Genomic DNA, 19,386 nt, shown 5'->3' on the forward strand with positions numbered 1-19,386 from the left:
CAGTTCTGTAAAAAAGTGTTTGCACCTTTTCTGATTCCTGATTTTTTGGCATATTTATCACACTGAAATGTTTCAGATCATCAAAACAATTTTAATATCTCACAAAGACAACCCAAATAAATAGAAAATGCAGTTTCTAAATGATGATTTTATTTATTAAGGGGAAAAAATCCAAACCTATCTGGCCCTATGTGAAAGTGAAAGTGTAATTGCCCCCTGATCTTAGTAACTGGTTGTTCCACCCTTGGCAGCAATAACTGAAATCAAGCGTTTGATAACTGATGATGAGTCTTTTGCATCACTGTAAAGGAATTTTGGCCCACTCTTCTTCACAGAATTGTTTTAACTCAGCCATATTGGAAGGTTTTTGAGCATGAACTGCCTGTTTAAGGTCACATCACAGCATCTCAGTTGGATTTAAGTCCAGACTTTGACTTGGCCGCTCCAAAGCCTTAATTTTGTTTTTTGTATCCATTCAGTGGTGGACCTGCTGGTATGTTTCGGGTCATTGTCCCGCTACATAACCGAAGAGGGCTTGAGCTTGAGGCAACGAACTGATGGCCGGACGTTGGCCTTCAGGATTTTCTGGCAGAAAGCAGAATTCATGGTTCAATCAATCACAGCAAGTGGTCCAGGTCCTGAAGCAGCAAAGCAGCCCCAGACCATCACACTGCCACCACCATGTTTGACTGTTGGCATTATGTTCTTTTTATCAAATGCTGTGTTAATTTAATCCAGATGTAATGGTTTTGGCCTTGGAACTCTCCCATGATGCCATTTTTGCTCAGTGTCTTTCTAATGGTTGAGTCATGAACTCTGACCTTAACTGAGCCTGGGCCTGCAGTTCTTTGGCTGTGGTTCTGGGTTCTTTTGTGACCTCCTGGATGAGTCGTTGTTTCACTCTTGGAGTCATTTTGGTTGGCCGACCACTCCTGGGAAGGTTCCCCACTGTTCCCAGTTTTCTCCATTTGTGGATAATGGCTCTGACCGTAGTTCACTGGATTCCCAAAGCCTTGGAAAGGGCTTTGTAACCTTTTCAGACTGATAGATTTCAATCACTTTGTTTCTCATTTGTTCTTGATGCATTTCTTTTTTAAGATCTTGTAGCCTACTTCATTTTGTCTGACAGCTTCTATTTAAGTGGTTTCTTGATTCAGCAAATCTGGAGGTAATCAGGCCTTGGTGTTGCAATAAAAACTGCACTTTCTGAAAAAAAAAGGGTTAATCACAGTAACTTCATGACTTAACAAGGGAAGGGCAATTACTTTTCTTCATAGGGCCAGGTAGGTTTCATGGCTTTTTTTACCTTTAATAAATGAAAACATATTTAAAAATTCAGCTTTATCTACTTAGATTATCTTTGTCTAATATTAACATTTCCTGGATGATCTGAAATATTTAAGTTTGACATATAAGCAAAAATAGAAATAGGGAAGGAAGCAAACACATTAAAAGGCGCCTCTTGTTTTCCCTCCAAATACTTTTTTGCTGTGTCATTTTGTGACTTCCGTTGAGGAGGGGGCTGTTCAGCAGCGACATGGGAGGAGCCTGTCATCTCAGACAGCAGGAGTGATTTTGCAACCTGTTGCAGAGCTCAGATTGCATGTGGACTGAGGAACAACGTGACCTGATTCTTCTGCAGGCCTGCAACACAGAGAGAGCCACTTCAGCTAATGTCATCTAACTAAAATTAACTGTCTGTGCTGTCATGGCTGAGAGGGCCGCTCAGGCTGATCATGAAGAAGAAGATAAAGACGTGAGAACCCCACATGAAGACCAGGATGAGCAGCATCAAGCACAGCCTGAAGAGGAGTCTGAATGTCCTGGCTGTCAGTCTGTGGGTATTCTGACCCTGCCCTGTGGACACAAACTCTGCCACTCATGTATCCAGGTGAGCCGGGAGGAGCTGGGCCAAAGTGGCTGCACCATCTGCTACGGATCTCAGCTGATGGACTCGGTTCTGCACTCTCTCCTGGAGACCCTGTTCCATGGGCAGCCCAGGAGACGCGGGGTCACGCCTGGAGCTGCAGAGGACGGTGTGATGGGGGCAGAAGATGGAGGGAAAGGCTGGGCTGCAGAAGGAGAGGAGATGTGTGGGAAGCATGGGGAAATGTTCAGCATGTTCTGTCTGGAGGAAGAGGAGCTGATCTGCCCGCAGTGTGAGACGGACGAGCATGAAGACCACCAGAGCTGCTCCATACAGGGCGCCATCCTCGACTGTAAGGTCAGACACACACCACACTGCAGTGACCTGAATAGTTTAGTTATGAAGCACCAGCACAAGTTAAAGGGACAGTACACCTGTTTAAGACCATTTAACTCTGCTTGAGAGGAACGCTACCCCTTTGTTTTTGACCTGTTCAAAGCTTAGACAAAAGCTCATCACCAGCGTCCTTCACATTGGAAGAGATTGAAAAAAAAAAACACAATTTGACTTATTTTATTGACAAACCCAATTCCAATAAAGTTGGGGTGCCATATTTTATTTTCAATAGGACATAAAAAACATATCAGATGTTGAAACAGAGACATTTTACAATTTTATGAAAAATATTAGCTCATTTTAAATTTGATGGCAGCAACTCATTTCAAAAAAGTAGGGACAGGGTCATGTTTACCACTGTGTTGCATCCCCTCTTCTTTAAACAACAGTCTGTAAACATCTGAGAAGTGAAGTGTTTTGACCTGAGAAGGTCAAAACATGAAATTAGATGTTAAAATAATCCTTTTAAAAGGAAAATATATATAAAAAGGAAAGTCATAATCATGTTTTCAAGACAAAAATATGCTTTAAATTGAAAATGGTGCACCTGAAAGGTCAAAATATGATAAAAAGTCAAAATGATCAATTGAAAAGGTCAAAATTTGAGATAAAAAGTGTAAATGATAAAATAGAAAATTTGAAATATGAGATAAAGTCAGAATTATAAATTGAAAAAGCCATAATATAAGATAAAGTCAAAATAATTTATTGAAATAAAACTCAAAATAATAGATTAAAGTCATAACTGTGCACTACAAAATTGAAAATATGAAATAAAAGCTAAAATGACTTTTTATTCCCACATTTCTTTTAATCTACTTCTTTTTACTCTTTATTTTTTCACATTTTTATGACTTAAGTATACGTCAGGGCGGGTTATAATAAGAATATGATATTATCTTGAGGGCCTGGTGTAACTGTACCACGGGCCGGATTTGGCCCCCAGGCCTTGAGTTTGACCCCCCTGCTCTAAAACCTCTGCATACATTACAGCACTGATAGTGCCTTTCCAGATGAGCTGCTCATGCCATCGGGTCCAGTGCAACCCTACACCATGAGAGACGCAGGCGTTTGAACCGTGTGCTGATGACAAGCTGGATGGTCCCTCCCCTCTTTAGTTCACATGACACGGCGTATGTTGTTTCCAAAAAGAATTTCAATTTTTGATTCATCTGACCACAGAACAGTTTTCCATTTTGTCTGCTACTGCTCTTACTTTTTTACCCAGAAGCCCTCTGTGTTTGGCACTATAGTATTTTGCAACATGAGCTTCATTATATAAGATGATATATTAAGGTCCCTAGCATGTAAAGTTTGGGAAAGTCTAGTATCAAAGGTTACATATTATGCAAAATACACTTTTTTAAGGCTTTTCTTGCTAAAGTATGTGCCCCTGGCCTGTCCACACCAGGATGATTAACATTCAATCTGCTTAATGCTTTCTTTACTGTGATTATTCTTTGTATATCCATCATTCATATTTGTCTACCAGTTCAAGTCTCTCAAATCCACATACTTGGATAACATAATTCATAATGCATGTTATGATCTCTCTGCAGAGAGAGCTGAGATCTTCCATCAGAAACCTGCAGGAGCAGTTAGAGAGTTTAAGCTCCATCAGACAAACCTGGGAGGAAACTTCAGCTCACATCAAGGTACATTTCCACACATCAAATGCATCTAATTTCTTGCAGGGAAATGTTAACTGCTGCTCTACCTGGATAAGGAAATGTTAAAGGACGTGTGTGTGCTGACTGTTCCAGTCTCCTGGTCTTTGTTAGGGACGCAAAATATTGTCAGCATGACATCAGTATCAGCAGATATTAGCTTATAAAGGTTAAATATCAGTAAAAGCAGACATCAAACTTCCTTCTAGTTTCACAGCCAGTGTATTGGCTGTGCATATCAGCAGGAATAATCAAGTTTCAGACTAAAATAAAATGTTACAATGGTACCATCAGGTACAGGTGGTTACCTCCAGTGTCACACACTCCCCCAAAATCCAGACTTTCTACTTCCCCACTTCTTGTGACTCAGCCTCTCCAAACACTGAAGACCTCTCATATTTTTAACGCTAAAAATGATGTGAATATATCGACTTTGGTATTAACAAAAACAGGTATGGAAATGTCAGCATTTCAGATATCAGCAAAAATCCAATATTGTACATCCCCACTCTTTACTAGTTGTGGATTTAAGGATTTCTTTTTTTCTTATCAGGGGTTTCTCCTTACACTTAAATTAACCCACATTTATCTAACAAGTCCTGCTACACGTCTTATTTTAGGGAGAAAATAAAGGTCTTAATTGCTCGCAGGTGGTATTATATGTAATATCTGGCAGCACACTGTAGTAGTAGTACTGTAGCAATCCTCAATTTTAGCAGGTGTTCAGTCCAAATAAAAGAAGAACCAAACTTTAAATAGATTTAAAACAGCAAAAATATTTCTGCTCCCGTGACATCTCACCATTTGTCCTCAGAGTCAGTCTGTCCAAGCCACTCAGTTCTTGAGGGAGGAGTTTGAGAAGATGCATCAGTTCCTCAGTGAAGAGGAGGCCGCTCTGATGTCCCAGCTCAAACAGGAAGAGGAGGAGAAGAGTCAGAGGATGAAGGAAAAGATCGACAGGATCAGTGACGACATTAGAGTGCTCAAAAGCAGTATCAGAGAGACGGAAGAGACCATGGGCTTGGAGGATCTCGCCTTTCTGAAGGTATCTCTCCTATGAACCGACAGCTGCTTGATGTTAAACAATGTCACACCACAACTTCATCCATAGTTTCCCTTTATTTCTTAGTGAGATTTCAATATAAAGTAGTCCAAAGATATCGCCAAGCTTCCTGTCACTTGTCAGCAATGCTCATTTACTCTAAGGTCACGTTTGACACAAGAGATTCAGTGAGATTTGCATCAGTAAGGACTCTGGTTGTGGTGATATTGATGAAGAGGTGATGTCTGTGTGTCTTTAATCACTTTCTATGCATCAGCATAAATCTCACCTAATGACTATATTCCTATTTTAAATTGAGCTAATTTCTGAGTACATATTTATATTAATGGGCAAAATTTACCATTTAAAATCATTTCAAAGTTTTTTAAAATTTTTTGAAAGGCATCTTGTGACCCCATTCAGGTCCATGAAAGAGAAAAATACAAACCACATTTCAAACAAAGTTGTGGGGCTGTGGGAAATGTAAATAAAAGCAGAGCGCAATGACTTGCAAATCTCATAAACCTATATTTTATTCAAAATAGAACATAAACAACCTATCAGATGTTGAAACTGGGACATTTTACTGTCTCATGAAAAATATTGTCTAATTTCGACCGTGTTAACAGCATGGCTTTGTATGCAGTTTTTCCGAAGTATGCAAGCCCTTCCCTGAAAGAGACGTTGTCTGGGTGGGAGCACATGTTGCTCTAAAGCCTCTACATACTAAAGAGCATTGATAGTGCCTTTGAAGATGTGAAAGCTGCCCATGCCATAGGCACTAATGCAACCCTGCACCATCAGAGAAGCAAGCTTTTTAACTAACAACAACCTGGATGGTCCCTTTCCCAGTCGGCACAGTGTCCATGGTTTCCAAAAAGAATTTCAGTTTTTGATTCCTCTGACCATAGAGTACAGTTTTCCGTTTCGTCTCAGTCCAATATAAATGAGCTTTTGCCCACAGAAGACTGTATTATGTTCACATATGGCTTCTTCTTTGCACGATACAGCTTTAACTTACATTTGTGGATGACATTGTTGATTTCTGGATGTTTTCCTGAGTCCATGCAGTGATTTCCAGTACAGAATCATGTCTGTTTTTAAATCCACTGCCACCAGAGGGCTCAAAGATCACAAGCTAATATTGACCTTCAGCCTCGTCTGTTGTGCACAGAGATTCTCTGAATCTTTTGATGATATTATGGACTGTAGACGATGGGATATTCAAAGTCTTTGCAATTTTACATGGAGGAACATTTTCTAAAATTGTTCAAAAGTTTCTAGGGTTGTTCAGATTCCGATACCAGAGGTACGTCTGATACTGCTTAAAATGCAGGTATTGGTATCAGCGAGTACACAAGTTTATGCACCGATTGATTTAGCTTTATATTTTGCTTTCTTTAGCCATGCTAACTGTTAGCGCTATAAACCAGAAATCAATTCTTCTTCGCTGCTGGAAAAGGACCCACTGTAGCGGCAAAGAGTGGTGTTAAAGTGACAGTTTTTCTGTGGATGTGATCGTTAAAATGCATTCCAGACCGGCGCTGTCATAAACAACAACAAGTGACACATCTTATCCAGAGTTAGATAACTTTTAAACTATAAATTGTTGCCTCTTTTTCCTCTTTAAGCTAATCTTTGTGTTTTCCCATTGCTGCTATTGATGCCTTTGAAACACTTGCGGCAGCGTTTTCAGCGAGCCTGAAGCTCGTGTGACTTTTGGGGACTTTAATTGTTAGATCCACACCAGTAAACGTGACATTGAACATCTTTTTATCCATTTTATTGAATTACGATCGTTTAGCTCGAATGTTAACACGAATGCTAACCGCCATACTGTGTACTCTTTATGAGGGTCTGTCAGACAGTTGCAGGCTGTTCTATAATCACGTCATGCTGCCCAGATAGAGCATAATATACAGAGAGAGATAGAGAAAGCCTGTGATGCAGCCCCCTGTATTATTGTTATTCTAATATTTAGAAGTAAAACTCAATAATCAGCAGAAACACAACTTTAGGGTCACAGAGATGCTGTATATTATGATTCTCTTTGTCAAATAAAGGCCTGAAATATTTTTCTACTCTGCACAGTCAGTCCAGAAAGTTCCCACTGGTATCAGATCAGTTCTCGGTATCGGCTGATACCCAACAACTTGGTATCTGATTCGTCTCGGGAAGGAAAAAATGGTATCAGAACATCCCTAAAAATTTCTAGATGCAGTTTTTCACAGACTGGTGAATCTTTGCACATCTTTATTTCTGTAAGACTCTGCCTCTCTAAAATGCTTCTTTTATACCCAGTCATGTTACTGACATGTTGTCAGTTAACCAAATTAGTTGCAAAATGCTCCTCCAGCTTTTTTTTTTATTTGTACCATTTTCTTTTCTTTTGTTGCCCCTCCCTACTTTTTTGAGATGTCTTGCTCCGTGAGTTTATTTATAGTTTTTCCTTTTTTGTGATTTTTAACGTTAAGAATAAACCAAAATTATCCCAAATTCTTCCTTGGATTAACACTAACCCTCCTCTACCATGTTTGTGTAGGAGAGCAACCTTCTACATGATTTGAGGCTGTCTGCAAGCGTGATTGACACAACATGTGATCACATATCTTTAAAAACATGTGTCTGTTTCAGAGGAAAACTGTGCTTGGTTTTTTAAAGGCCTTGTTGTTTACCAGTCTGCTCTCTGTCTCAACAGAACTACAAGAAGACCTACACAAGGTGAGCTTCAATAGCTTAGGTTTAGGTCGAGGTTTTGAACTGGAAATGAGGTAAAAAAAAAAAAAATTAAAACATCTTTGGCAAATTATGAATATGAAAAATGATGCAAAAGTCAAGGGTCATATCTGTTCACATTTTCATAAGATAGTTTGTACTTGTTCTGTCTTATTAAAGTTTCAACATACTTAACTTTCAAAACAGCCAAATATCTCCAATTTAACAATGTTTGTGTGTTTGATTCCATTCTAACTACATGCAATCACCAGCAACAGCAGCCTGATTACACTGATACCTATTGTAGTACATTTCCCCTGTTTTCCTGCTCCTATTTTCTCTTTGCTTGGTTGAGATGGTTGAAGAACAAGGAAAGAGGGAGATGGAAATGTACCAGTAGTGTCAGACTGTAATATTTTAAAGATTTTCATTCACTTTCCTCATTAAATATAACTTGTTAGCTTGCTTTACAAAGTAGAGATAGCTGTACATAGAGTGCATGAATAATAGTTATCTAATACACAGATATGTACTTTAATTTTAGGCATGTAGAGCGTTAAGGATTGATATCATGTCACAATGTGCCACAACCCAGAGCTGGAGAGGGGAGTAAGGATGGCTTGAGACATGACAAATGTGTGTCGCTCTGCAGTGGTGGTCAAGCTCAATGGCATCTCCTTAGTTCATCTCCTTTCACTCCCAGTCATATGCCTGGAGGCTGTTCAGAGGCCTTTGGGAAATCCACAGTACACACTAATTCATCAGATTATTTCCTCTGGTGATATACAAAGACATCCAGAATACAGCCTGGGTTTTGTCAGTCCTCCTTCCCACCCAGTGGTGCCCTCAGGCGGGCTTACTCAGCATCACATGCCTTACAGTCATGAATGAAAGTATTGGCCCCCCTGGAATTTTTCCAGAAAACACACAATTTCGCCCAGAAATTGTTGCAATTACAAATGTTTTTGGTACACACATGTTTATTTCATTCATGTTTACTGGAACAACACAAAAAAACAGAACAGAAAAGCCAAAATTGACATAATTTAACACAAAGTTAAAACATGGGCCGGGCAAAATTGTTGGCACCTTCAACTTAATATTTGGTTGCACACTCTTGGGAAAATAACTGAAACCAGTTGCTTCCTATAACCATCAACAAGCTTCTTACACCTCTCAACTGGAATTTTGGACCACTCTTCTTTTGCAAACTGCTCCACGTCTCTCAGATTTGAAGGGGGCCTTCTTCAACAGCAATTTTGAGATCTGTCCATAGGTGTTCAATAGGATTTAGATGCAGACTCATTGCTGGCCACTTAAGAACTCTCCAGCGCTTTGTCTCCAACCATTTCTTGGTGCTTTTTGAGGTATGTTTGGGGTCATTGTCCTGCTGGAACACCCATGACCTCTGGCGTAGACCCAGCTTTCTGACACTAAGCCCTGCATTGCAGCCCAAAATCTTTTGATAGTCTCAGATTTCATGATTCCTTGCACACAGTCAAGGCACCCAGTGCCAGAGGCAGCAAAACAACCCCAAAACATCTTTGAACCTCCACCATGTTTGACTGTAGGTACTGTGTTCTTTTCTTTGTAGGCCTCATTCTGTTTTCTGTAAACAATAGAATGACGTGCTTTTTCAAAAAGCTCTACCTTAGTTTCATCTATCCACAAAATGTTCTCCCAGAAGGATTGAGGCTTACTCAGGTACATTTTTGCAAACTCCAGTCTGGCTTTTTTATGTCTCGTTGTCAGCAGTGGGGTTCTCCTCGGTCTCCTGCCATAGTGCTTCATCTCATTCAAAAGACAAGGTATGGTCAGAGCTGACACTTTTGCACCCTGAGTCTGCAGGACAGCCTGAGTTTGTGTGGAAGCTGACTGAGGATCTTTATCCACCATTCCAACTATCCTGCGTTGCATTCTTTTGTCAATTTTTCTCTTTCATCCATGTCCAGGGAGATTAGCCACAGTTCAATGGGTTATAAACTTCTTGATTATATTACGCACAGTGGACAAAGCAATTTCAAGATCTCTGGAGATGGTCTTGTAGCCTTGATATTGTTCATATTTTTCCACAATTTTGCTTCTTAAGTCCTCAGATAATTCTGGGCTCTTCTTCCTCTTCTCCATGCTTGGTGTGACACACACAGGCACACAACACAAAGGTTGAGTCAACTTTAATACATTCTAACTGGCTTCAGATGATTTCTAGATTGCATCACCTGGTACTGCCACAGGTGAGTTTAAATGAGCATCACATGCTTAAAATAAAATGATTTACCCACAGTTTTGAAAGGGTGCCAACAATTTTTTTCTGGCCCATTTTTTGAGTTTTGTGTAAAATTATGTTAATTTTAGCTTTTTTCTCCTGTTTTTTTTTTTTTTTTGTGTTGTTCCAATGCACATTTTTTAAGGTTTATTTTGGGCATTTTGTGCCTTTATTAGTTAGAGGAGGATAGTGGATAGAGTCGGAAACAGGTACGAGACATGCAGTAAAGGGCCTCAGGCCGGTTTCGAACCCAGGATGTCCGCGTACATGGGGCGCGCCTTAACCACTCAGCCACCTGCGGCCCAAATTGCAGCAACTTCTGGGAGAAATGGTTTATTTTCTGTAAAAGTTCCAGGGGTGCCAATACTTTTGTTCATGACTGTAACTAAGCCCATATTTTAGTTGGGTTCTGCAAAGTACTGTATGATTGAAACGTAATGCCCCTACAAATGATTCGGCTGTCAAAGGCTCTTAACTACGAAGCGCCACATGTACATTTCTCCACATGCAAAATAAAAGTGCTTGATGTCAGACTATTTACAGGGGGAAAGTTAAATTTACATTGAAGAGAATTTAAAATCTTACAGATACAATGACAACAGTGAGTATGTTTTGTTGTGGCACGATGTCTGATGCTTGCATGCTGTTAGGACCTGGTATTATATCAGTTAGCTGGATTTTTTAAGAATTTTCTACAAAGCAGGTCAATAGCTTCTGTCATTTTAAAGTCGTTTTAACATCATATCTTCATAGTTGCATCATTTGTATCAATCAGGAAGTTTTGATGTTGTTCTTCCTCGTCGTTTGTCTCAGAGCTCAGCACAAAGTGGAGGAACCTGAAGAAGAATCCGGTGTGCTGCTTGATGTGGCCAAGCATCAGAGCTGTGTTCAGTACCAAGTCTGGGAAAAGATGCAGAAGATCATCCAGTTCTGTGAGTAAAACATCGCTCTGTATGCTCACTGCTGACTGGACATGATTATAGACAGCACCAGGGCAGGGGGTGGGCATCATTTTCAGCCCTGGAGGTTCTTGGTTCAGACCATCCCACTTTAGTTGGAGTGGAGGGAGTCACCATTTTAATGAAAGCAATTATACCCTTATGTTTCCAGTCAGATGTACACAGACGGGCCTCTTGACGGAGCACACTGATCTGCTGTGGGCTGTTGAGATTTACTGTCAGTGTACACAGGCCCTTGTAGCCCTATAGGCAGTCCGACCCACCGGGAATTCTCCTGGTTTTCCAGCTTAGCCACTCCAGGCTTGGACAGCACGTCACCTTCTATTGTATAAAATGAAAGTTAATACCCCTTGACAGGTGCTAAAGGATTGTACATGAAGATGGAGATGGCCCAGAATGTTCCACACACTGATGTATACATCAGTCATTCACCATCTGTTCAGAAGAAGACAACAGACACTTAGCTCTTCCTCTCTTGTGTTCACAGTTCCAGTGACAGTGGATCCAAACACCGGCTCTGTGTGTCTAGGAGTGTCTCCAGACCTGTCCAGTGTTTTTGTGTGTGAGAAGCAGCCTCTTCCAGAAAACCCAGAGAGGTTTGTGAGTCCTCAGAGCATCCTGGGCTACGATGACTTCACCTCCGGGCGGCACAGCTGGGAGGTGGAGGTGGGAGACAACAGTCACTGGTCTCTGGGTGTAGCTAGTGAGACGGTGCGCAGAAAGGACTGGTCTGACTCGGATCTAAACCTCAGTCCGGCTGCAGACTCGGACACAGACCCCGGGGGAGGCGTATGGATTGTGTCTCTCTCCTCCGGAGAGTACAGGGCCTCTCCCGGCAACAGCGCCCCCCTCAGACTGAGAAGAAAGCCGCGTAGAGTGAAGATCCAGCTGGACTGGGAGAGAGGGTGCCTCACTTTCTCTGATGGCAGCGATAACACCCTGATTCATCGATTTAAACAGCAGTGGAGCGGCACGCTGAACGCTTACTTCTCTACAACGTGCTCCAAACACCCTCTGAAGATCACAGCAGGGAAAGTCACCATTAATGTCGACTAACATCACACTGTCCTACCGTCAATAAATGATGCAACAGGAGAACAATTCTGACATTTTCTTTAGTTCTCTGCAGTGTAAGACACCACTGGTCTGATTCACACAGACTGCACTTTAGCACAAACAGCATCTCTGTGTCAGGGCTGTTTGTGAGAACTTACACCAGCCATCACTGATTTCAGGAAAAATGGGCCCTTTTTATACAACCTGTCTAAATGCAATGTGGACTTTTCAACAGAAGAGAACAGACACCACTCTGGCAGTAAGAGTGAAAATGTGACTCATACCGCTTTCCCACTAAAATTAGCGTGTAAAAGTGGGTTTTTTAAACGCGGGTAAACCCGCTAGCAAGTGACTCCTTTCCCATCGCCAGCAGACCCGGGTCTGATCGCCAGCAGACAAGCTGCAAGGCTGTTTTTCTTTCCTCTGGTGTGTCAAGCTGATGTCATCACGTTGCTTTTCTAGCTCAGTCGTTCTATAACAAAGGTATCGTCTAAGAATAATTAATGTTTTACTGACATATTCAGCTCCTATAGCCTTGAATTTCTCATGGATTATCCAGTAAAGCGCAGCTCTTCGTACTTATGAGTGCAGCCAAAAAAAGTAAAGGAGAACCTTTTCTAAACAATGTTTCTATTTCAGATTTTCACATCTATCTGCTTCTTGGAAATATTAGGCAAACACCGATCTTTTCAATGATTTAAAACAGAAACTTAAGCCTGCCAAACTCCTGTCTCCTGCGCTTCATGTGATAAACCATGAGAAATCCAAGGCTGTAGAAGCCTGACGAAAAAATAATAGCTTTCAGCCGATATCTTCATTATGACATGAGTGAGTTAGAAAAGCGTATTTGTGTTTATATGTGCCATCAAACTGCGCTGCAGTGTTGGAAACCTCTGCCTTTACTCCTGTCTCCTCCAGCAGCGCATCAGGCTTTAATGTGCAGCTGACTGGCTGAAGTTTCTGTGTAATAACAAACAAAAAAAGAGTATCGATGTGATCATTTCCAAGAGGGAAATAATGCAATAAATAAGTAAATGAAAGGTTAATAGATTACATCATTTGAAAAGGATCTCTCTTTCCAGCTGCGCACGGACAGGACGCACGGTGCTTTATGAGATAATCCATGAGATTTTAACAGACTGAGTGAGCTAAATCTGTCCTTGGGAAAAAAAAAGTATATATATTCTCAGCAGATATGTTCATTATGACATGGGCATTTTTGTGTTTATATTTGCCGTTAAACTGTGCTGCCATGCTGTGAAACTTCTGCCTTTAAATTCCTGTCTCCTCAGGCTTAAACACGCAGCTGACAGAATAAAGTTTCTGTGCAACAACAACAAAAAGGATCCATGAGATCACAGCAGGCAAGAAATACAAATGTATTACTTGTATTAATATAAACATAGGCACCAAAGTCATCCCGTGTTCACTCGGGAGTGACTTTTACTAACATAAACCATTCATTCTCAACTCAGTTAGTGGGTCATAAAGCCATTTCACTGAGAAGGGTCTGGAAAAAAAACTCTATTGTTCCATCTTAAGTCCACACTGCCCACTTTAACACTAAAAAGCAGTTGTGATTGAAAAATATAAGAAGTTTATGTCTCTATTTGTCCTTAAGGAGATGGTGGTGGTTCCGGACACAAGACCAGCTAAGAACCACTGATATAATCTTTAGACACGTGATGACAGTGACATCACTACAGTAAACAGTGGAAGAGTTGCTGCTGACATTAGGCTACCATGCATTTAACACCGAATTCCAAATTATTATCCAAAAGATCTTTTTCTCTGATTTTCCTGAGTAGTCAGTGCAAATGACAGTATAATTTACAAGTCATCAACATTTAGAGCATAATTCAAATTTTCTTGAACAAACCTCCTTATGATAACTACTGACAATGCACTGTTCCAAATTATTATGCACAACAAAGTTTCAAAACATTTTATAGGTTGTAAAGAACTGAAAATTGTCATTTGTTGAATTTGCAGCATCAGGAGGTCATATTTACTGAAATAAAAGCTATTTCAATCAAAAACGTCTTAACAGGCCAAGTTACATGTTAACATAGGAGCCCTTCTTTGATATCATCTTCACAATTCTTGCATCCATTGAACTTGTGAGTTTTTGGAGAGTTTCTGCTTGTTGGATGTCAGAATATCCTCCCAGAGCTGCTGTTCTGATGTGAACTGCCTCCCACCCTCATAGATCTTTAGCTTGAGGATGCTCCAAAGGTTCTCAGTAGGGTTGAGGTCAGGAGAGGATGGGGGCCACACCATGAGTTTCTCTCCTTTTATGCCCATAGCAGCCAATGACACAGAGGTATTCTTTGCAGCATGAGATGGTGCAGTGTCATGCATGAAGGTAATTTTGCTACGAAAGATACGGTTCTTCTTTTTGTACAATGGAAGAAAGTGGTCAGTCAGAAACTCTATCTACTTTGCCGAGGTCATTTTCACATCTTCAGGGACCCTAAAGGGGCCTAACAGCTCTCTCCCCATGATTCTGGCCCACAACATGACTCCAGCCCCTCCTTGCTGACGCCACAGCCTTGTTGGGACATGGTTACATCCACCAACCATCCACTGCTCCGTCCATCTGGCACTCATCAGTAAACAAGACTGTTTGAAAATGACTCTTCATGTATTTCTGGGCCCACAGCAACAGTTTCTGCTTGTGAGCATTGGTTAGGGGGGCTGAATAGTAGGTTTATGCATGACTACAAGCCTCTGGAGGATCCTTCACCTCGAAGTTGGTGGGACTCCAGCAGCACCAGCAGCTTCAAATAACTGTTTGCTACTTTGTAATGGCATTTTAGCAGCTGCTCTCTTAATCCCATGAATTTGTCTGTCAGAAACCTTCCTCATTATGCCTTTATCTGCACGAATCCGTCTGTGCTCTGAATCAGCCGCAGATTTCTTCACAGTACGATGATTTGAGGCATTGCACTATTTGAGGCTTTTCAGCAGCAGAGAGATCCTTTTTCTTTCCCATATTGCTGAAACCTGTGGCTTGCTTAATAATGTGGAACATCCTTCTTAAGTAGTTTTCCTTTATTGGGCTCACCTGGTAAACTAAATATCACAGGTGTTCGAGATTGATTTCAGTGATCCAAAGAGCCCTGAGACACAATACCATCCATGAGTTTGGTTGAAAAACAAAAAATTGAATGTTAATGACACTAAAATCCAATTTGCATAATAATTTGGAATGCAGTGTAGTCTAAGATTATCTCCGTGGTTTATTTTAGAGCCATAATACTAACAGAATCCAACATAATAGAACTAGAACTAGTAAAAATGGGCCAAGAAAATATGTTGGCTCGCCTGTGCGCTGTGTCGAAAACATACAAATCACTTTATCTCTCCCAAAAAAAAAAACCTCTGTGTCAGGCACCAATTTAAGATGCAGCTTTCGGCATTTTGTCTCCTTCCACCACGCACTGATCCTCTGATCATCTGTGCTTCTACAGGAATAATAATGCCACACCAAGCTAAAAAAAAAAAAAAAAAAGAAATATATGAGCGATTTCAACTCGAGTGATGATGATGTGCTGTTTACTGAGGATATGAGAGGATATTTGTATGAACCGGAGTACACCGAAGAAGAACTTACAAAGATGGAAAGTCAACAGGCTGCAAGAGAGAGCAGAAAGTTTTGAGCAGGACAGATCCAAGCGTGGGTTCATATTTTCCTGCTCAAAATTTTCAAATGACATTCCTTCAAGAGTACCTGGATGAAGCCAAGGACCTCCACTTCACATCAGAAGTTGGAAATTCGCCGCTATATCTTGTCTTCTTATACTGGAAGTCACTTGAACTGAACGCCTTCTTTGTTGTTTTGTTTGTGTATTGCTGCCATATTAATATAGGCAAGTCCACCACATAAGGAATACAAGTCGATGAAAAATATGCAAGTTTTCTGGTTAACGAGCACAGCAATTACATTACATTTACTTTAATGAATTGGTTTATGAACCAAATTCACATATCACTGAGCACAGGCGTAATATGCAACAGGAGACTGGCGGGCTGGCAGGACGCCAATGTGGCCGCCATGTTACCAGAGGCAAGTTGCTACGATATTCAATACAGTAGACAAGGCACGTTTTCAGAATAAAAAGCTCAATCAACGAGGTTACATGGATTTTAATACATCATTTATAATGAATAATTCATCTTAAAATAATAACTGCTACTGAAACATAAATGAAGTTAAATGAAAAGATGTACTCCATGATTTAAAATAAAATACTTTTATATATAATACAGTTTCATATATGTATGGATATTTTTATTTTGAATTTACATACCGATAATTTATATTCCGATAACATGCACAATCCTTGTCTACTGTATTGAATGTTGTAGCGACTTGCCTCTGGCAACATGGTGGCGACATCGGCATCCAGCCAGCCAGCCAATCTCCTGTGTCATATCATGTCTGTGCAAAGTGAAACTTGAGTTTGGATCATAAATTGATTTATTAAAGTTAATGTTATGTAATCACAGTGCTTGTTAGTCTGAAAACTCACATATTTTTCGTCTACTTGTATTTCCTTATGTGGCGGACTTTCTTCTATTATGGCGGCGATGCACGAAGAAAACAACGAAGAAGACGTTCAGTTCAAGTGACTACAGATATTAGACGACAAGATATGGCGGCGCTCGTCTGACTTTCTCTGCTAATGCCACTACTATAGCCAAGCACCTCATCCGACCCAACTTCAAAAATCCCGAAATATCCCTTTAATAATCAACATTTAAAAGGAAGCAGAACTGTGAAATACTTGTTTTACTATTACTGAAGCGCCCCCAGTGGTTGTGTTTTTTTTTTTCTTTTTTTGTTTTTTTTTTTAATTGTGCTAGTAATGTGATAGCATACACCTGCACCAGTTTATGCAATTGTTAGTGCATAGACGTGAGCACTCCACCTGTTACACCTGCATTTTCAGTACATGAGGTAAAGACAGCATTTGGAAGAGAAAAACAAGTTTTTTTGCCATGAAACTTCAAATGTTTGTTACATTTAGGACGTTGACGATGACATTTTTCCAGGAAATGATGCAGAAGTTTGTTAAAAACACAGAAGGACTGATATCTGTATGTGTTTATGAGAATATCTTGGTACCGGGGGTTTGAAACAGGTTTACTCTCTCACTAGTGGGACTCACGGGTCAGCCAGGTGAAGAGTGGGTATCACTGACATTTTCAGCATACAAGGCAATGACAGAGATTAGGAAAAGCTGTTTTTTTTGCTATGAAACGTTCAAAATATTCTAAATATTGATCATGAAATAAAAAATAAAGCATCCTGAAAGCTTCAGAGTTATTATTGAAAACTCTGGTAAAGTTTGATCAAATATTGAGTGAAGCAAAATTTGTGAGGGAACATTTTTTGACACATCAGAACAAAAATTGAGATGTGTGATAGTAAGTGTAAAATAAGTCAATTTTGAGTTAGAATAAGTTAATTGATTATGCATATTCTTAAAAAATGTAGTGATGAAGTTCTGAATTGACCATAGGCGGCAGCACAGCTAATGATCAGCATCGTCAAAGGAACATGATGTGGGAATAATAGTATTCATCTGTGAGTTGTTAACAAGTTATTAACATTTATGCAAAACACTTAATAACTGACCACCTGATGGTGTCATAGGTATGCATGTAAGCATGTTACCATCATTAATCACACTCTCAAATTTCAACATGTTAGCACTTTTGGTTTTTGAGATATTATGATTTATATTCCAGCTTCCATTGGCTCCTATTATACATTTTAAGATTTCAAAAACTCCTATAAAATCACTGGTACATCCCAGCATTGAGAAAAATAATGAGGCAAATCTCCTCCATGAAAGGCATCATTGTAGTAAGTTTCAGGCTTCTAGCACAACCCCCGTAGAACTAGATACAAGCCAAGCTACGGCCAAGTAATAATAATAAAGACAGAAGAAAAAAATGCTTATGATTAATCTTGAAACCATAATGCATTAAGAAAATAATAACGCAATTTAATCATCTGTCTTTGACTACAGCTTGCTCCTGTAGTCCTCCAGCATGGATGTTTACGTGCCTGGGGGTGAAGAGGTGAGAGGGTCATACACAGCCAGCAGTGATGAGTGAGGAGACAGACCCAGGTCTGCTTAATGGCAATTTTCCTTTTAAAAAGCTAGAAAATGTTAGTTAAGCTAAAGCCAGAATTGTGGGTACATGCTGCAGTGATGAACTGTCTTTACACCGAAGCACAACGAGTCTTAAGTTCCACCTTCAAGCAAAGCACATCTATTCTAATGTTAGCAAAGACGCTAACAACAACACGGGATCACGGGTCATACCACTCTCTCACGATGCTGTGCATGACGTATCATGCAATCACTCAAGTACCATGTTTTTAGAATAGTCTACAAAAAAATCCTACCTTCATGTTTGTACTTTTTCTTATTACCCATGCTGATGAAATCTGCAGGGGGTTATGTAAAGGGTTCACCAAACTTTCAGGGAGTATTGGGATAGTGACAGGGAAGAATCGATTACATTTTGGTGATGATCCGCACACCCGTTTGGTTTTTGTCGGACTTCGAATTTTGAACACCATAGTAATCAATGGGAGCATGAGTTCCTCGGTGGCGCTGCTTAGGCGTAGCTCTGCCACCTCAGACGGCCATTCTAGTTAGATATGAGAATAAAAAACCTTTCAGTTCCACAGTTCATATCCATTCATCCATCCATCTTCCTCCACTTATCTGAGGTCAGGTCGCGGGGGAAGCAGACTAAGCAGGGAAGCCAAGACTTCCCTCTCCCCAGCAACTTCGTCCAGCTCTTCCCGGGGATCCTAAGGCATTCCCAGGCCAGCTGGGAGACATAGTCTGTCCAGCATGTCCTGGGTATTCCCCAGGCCTCCTCCCAGTGGGACCTGCCCAGAACACCTCACCAGGGAGACATCCAGGAGGCATCCGGACCAGATGCCCAAGCCACCTCATCTGGCTCCTCTCAACGCGGAGGAGCAGCGGCTGAACTCCGAGTCTCTGGCCGAGCTTCTCACCCTATCTCTAAGGGAGAGAATCCAATTTTCAATACAAGTCAAAATCATCAGAACTAGATATTTTCAAAGAATTGTTCAGCCATTGTTTAGGAATAAAAGAAAGGAATAATGAGGAATAATCACATATAAAATTGCATTTGCAGTATTGGGGGAAAGAAATCACAATTGGATTATTTTCCAAAATCATTCATCCCTAACTCACACCCTTGTACCCCTTTTTAATTTGAGCCTTTTTTTAACAAGGTCATATTATCTCATTCTGTTTATTCACGAAACATTTGACATTTTTAACATTTAACTAGTGGGTCACAACCACACAGAGCATTATCAACTACTTGACTCATACTCTGTTTTACTAGAATAAATAAAA

General features: G+C 40.4%; 1 protein-coding gene across 1 annotated transcript; it reads left to right on the top strand.

Annotated features, from left to right (window-relative positions):
- The first annotated feature begins 1,266 nt into the window (after nucleotides 1–1,266).
- LOC121525946 (E3 ubiquitin-protein ligase TRIM35) lies at nucleotides 1,267–13,975 on the top strand. Its single transcript, XM_041812173.1, has 6 exons — nucleotides 1,267–2,224; nucleotides 3,823–3,918; nucleotides 4,745–4,975; nucleotides 7,671–7,693; nucleotides 10,767–10,885; nucleotides 11,400–13,975. The coding sequence occupies exons 1-6, from the start codon at nucleotides 1,709–1,711 to the stop codon at nucleotides 11,966–11,968; spliced, it is 1,554 nt and encodes a 517-aa protein (XP_041668107.1). The 5' UTR covers nucleotides 1,267–1,708; the 3' UTR covers nucleotides 11,969–13,975.
- The last annotated feature ends 5,411 nt before the right edge of the window (nucleotides 13,976–19,386 follow it).

The sequence above is a fragment of the Cheilinus undulatus genome, linkage group 18 (genome assembly GCF_018320785.1).
Source record: "Cheilinus undulatus linkage group 18, ASM1832078v1, whole genome shotgun sequence".
NCBI lineage: Eukaryota > Metazoa > Chordata > Actinopteri > Labriformes > Labridae > Cheilinus > Cheilinus undulatus.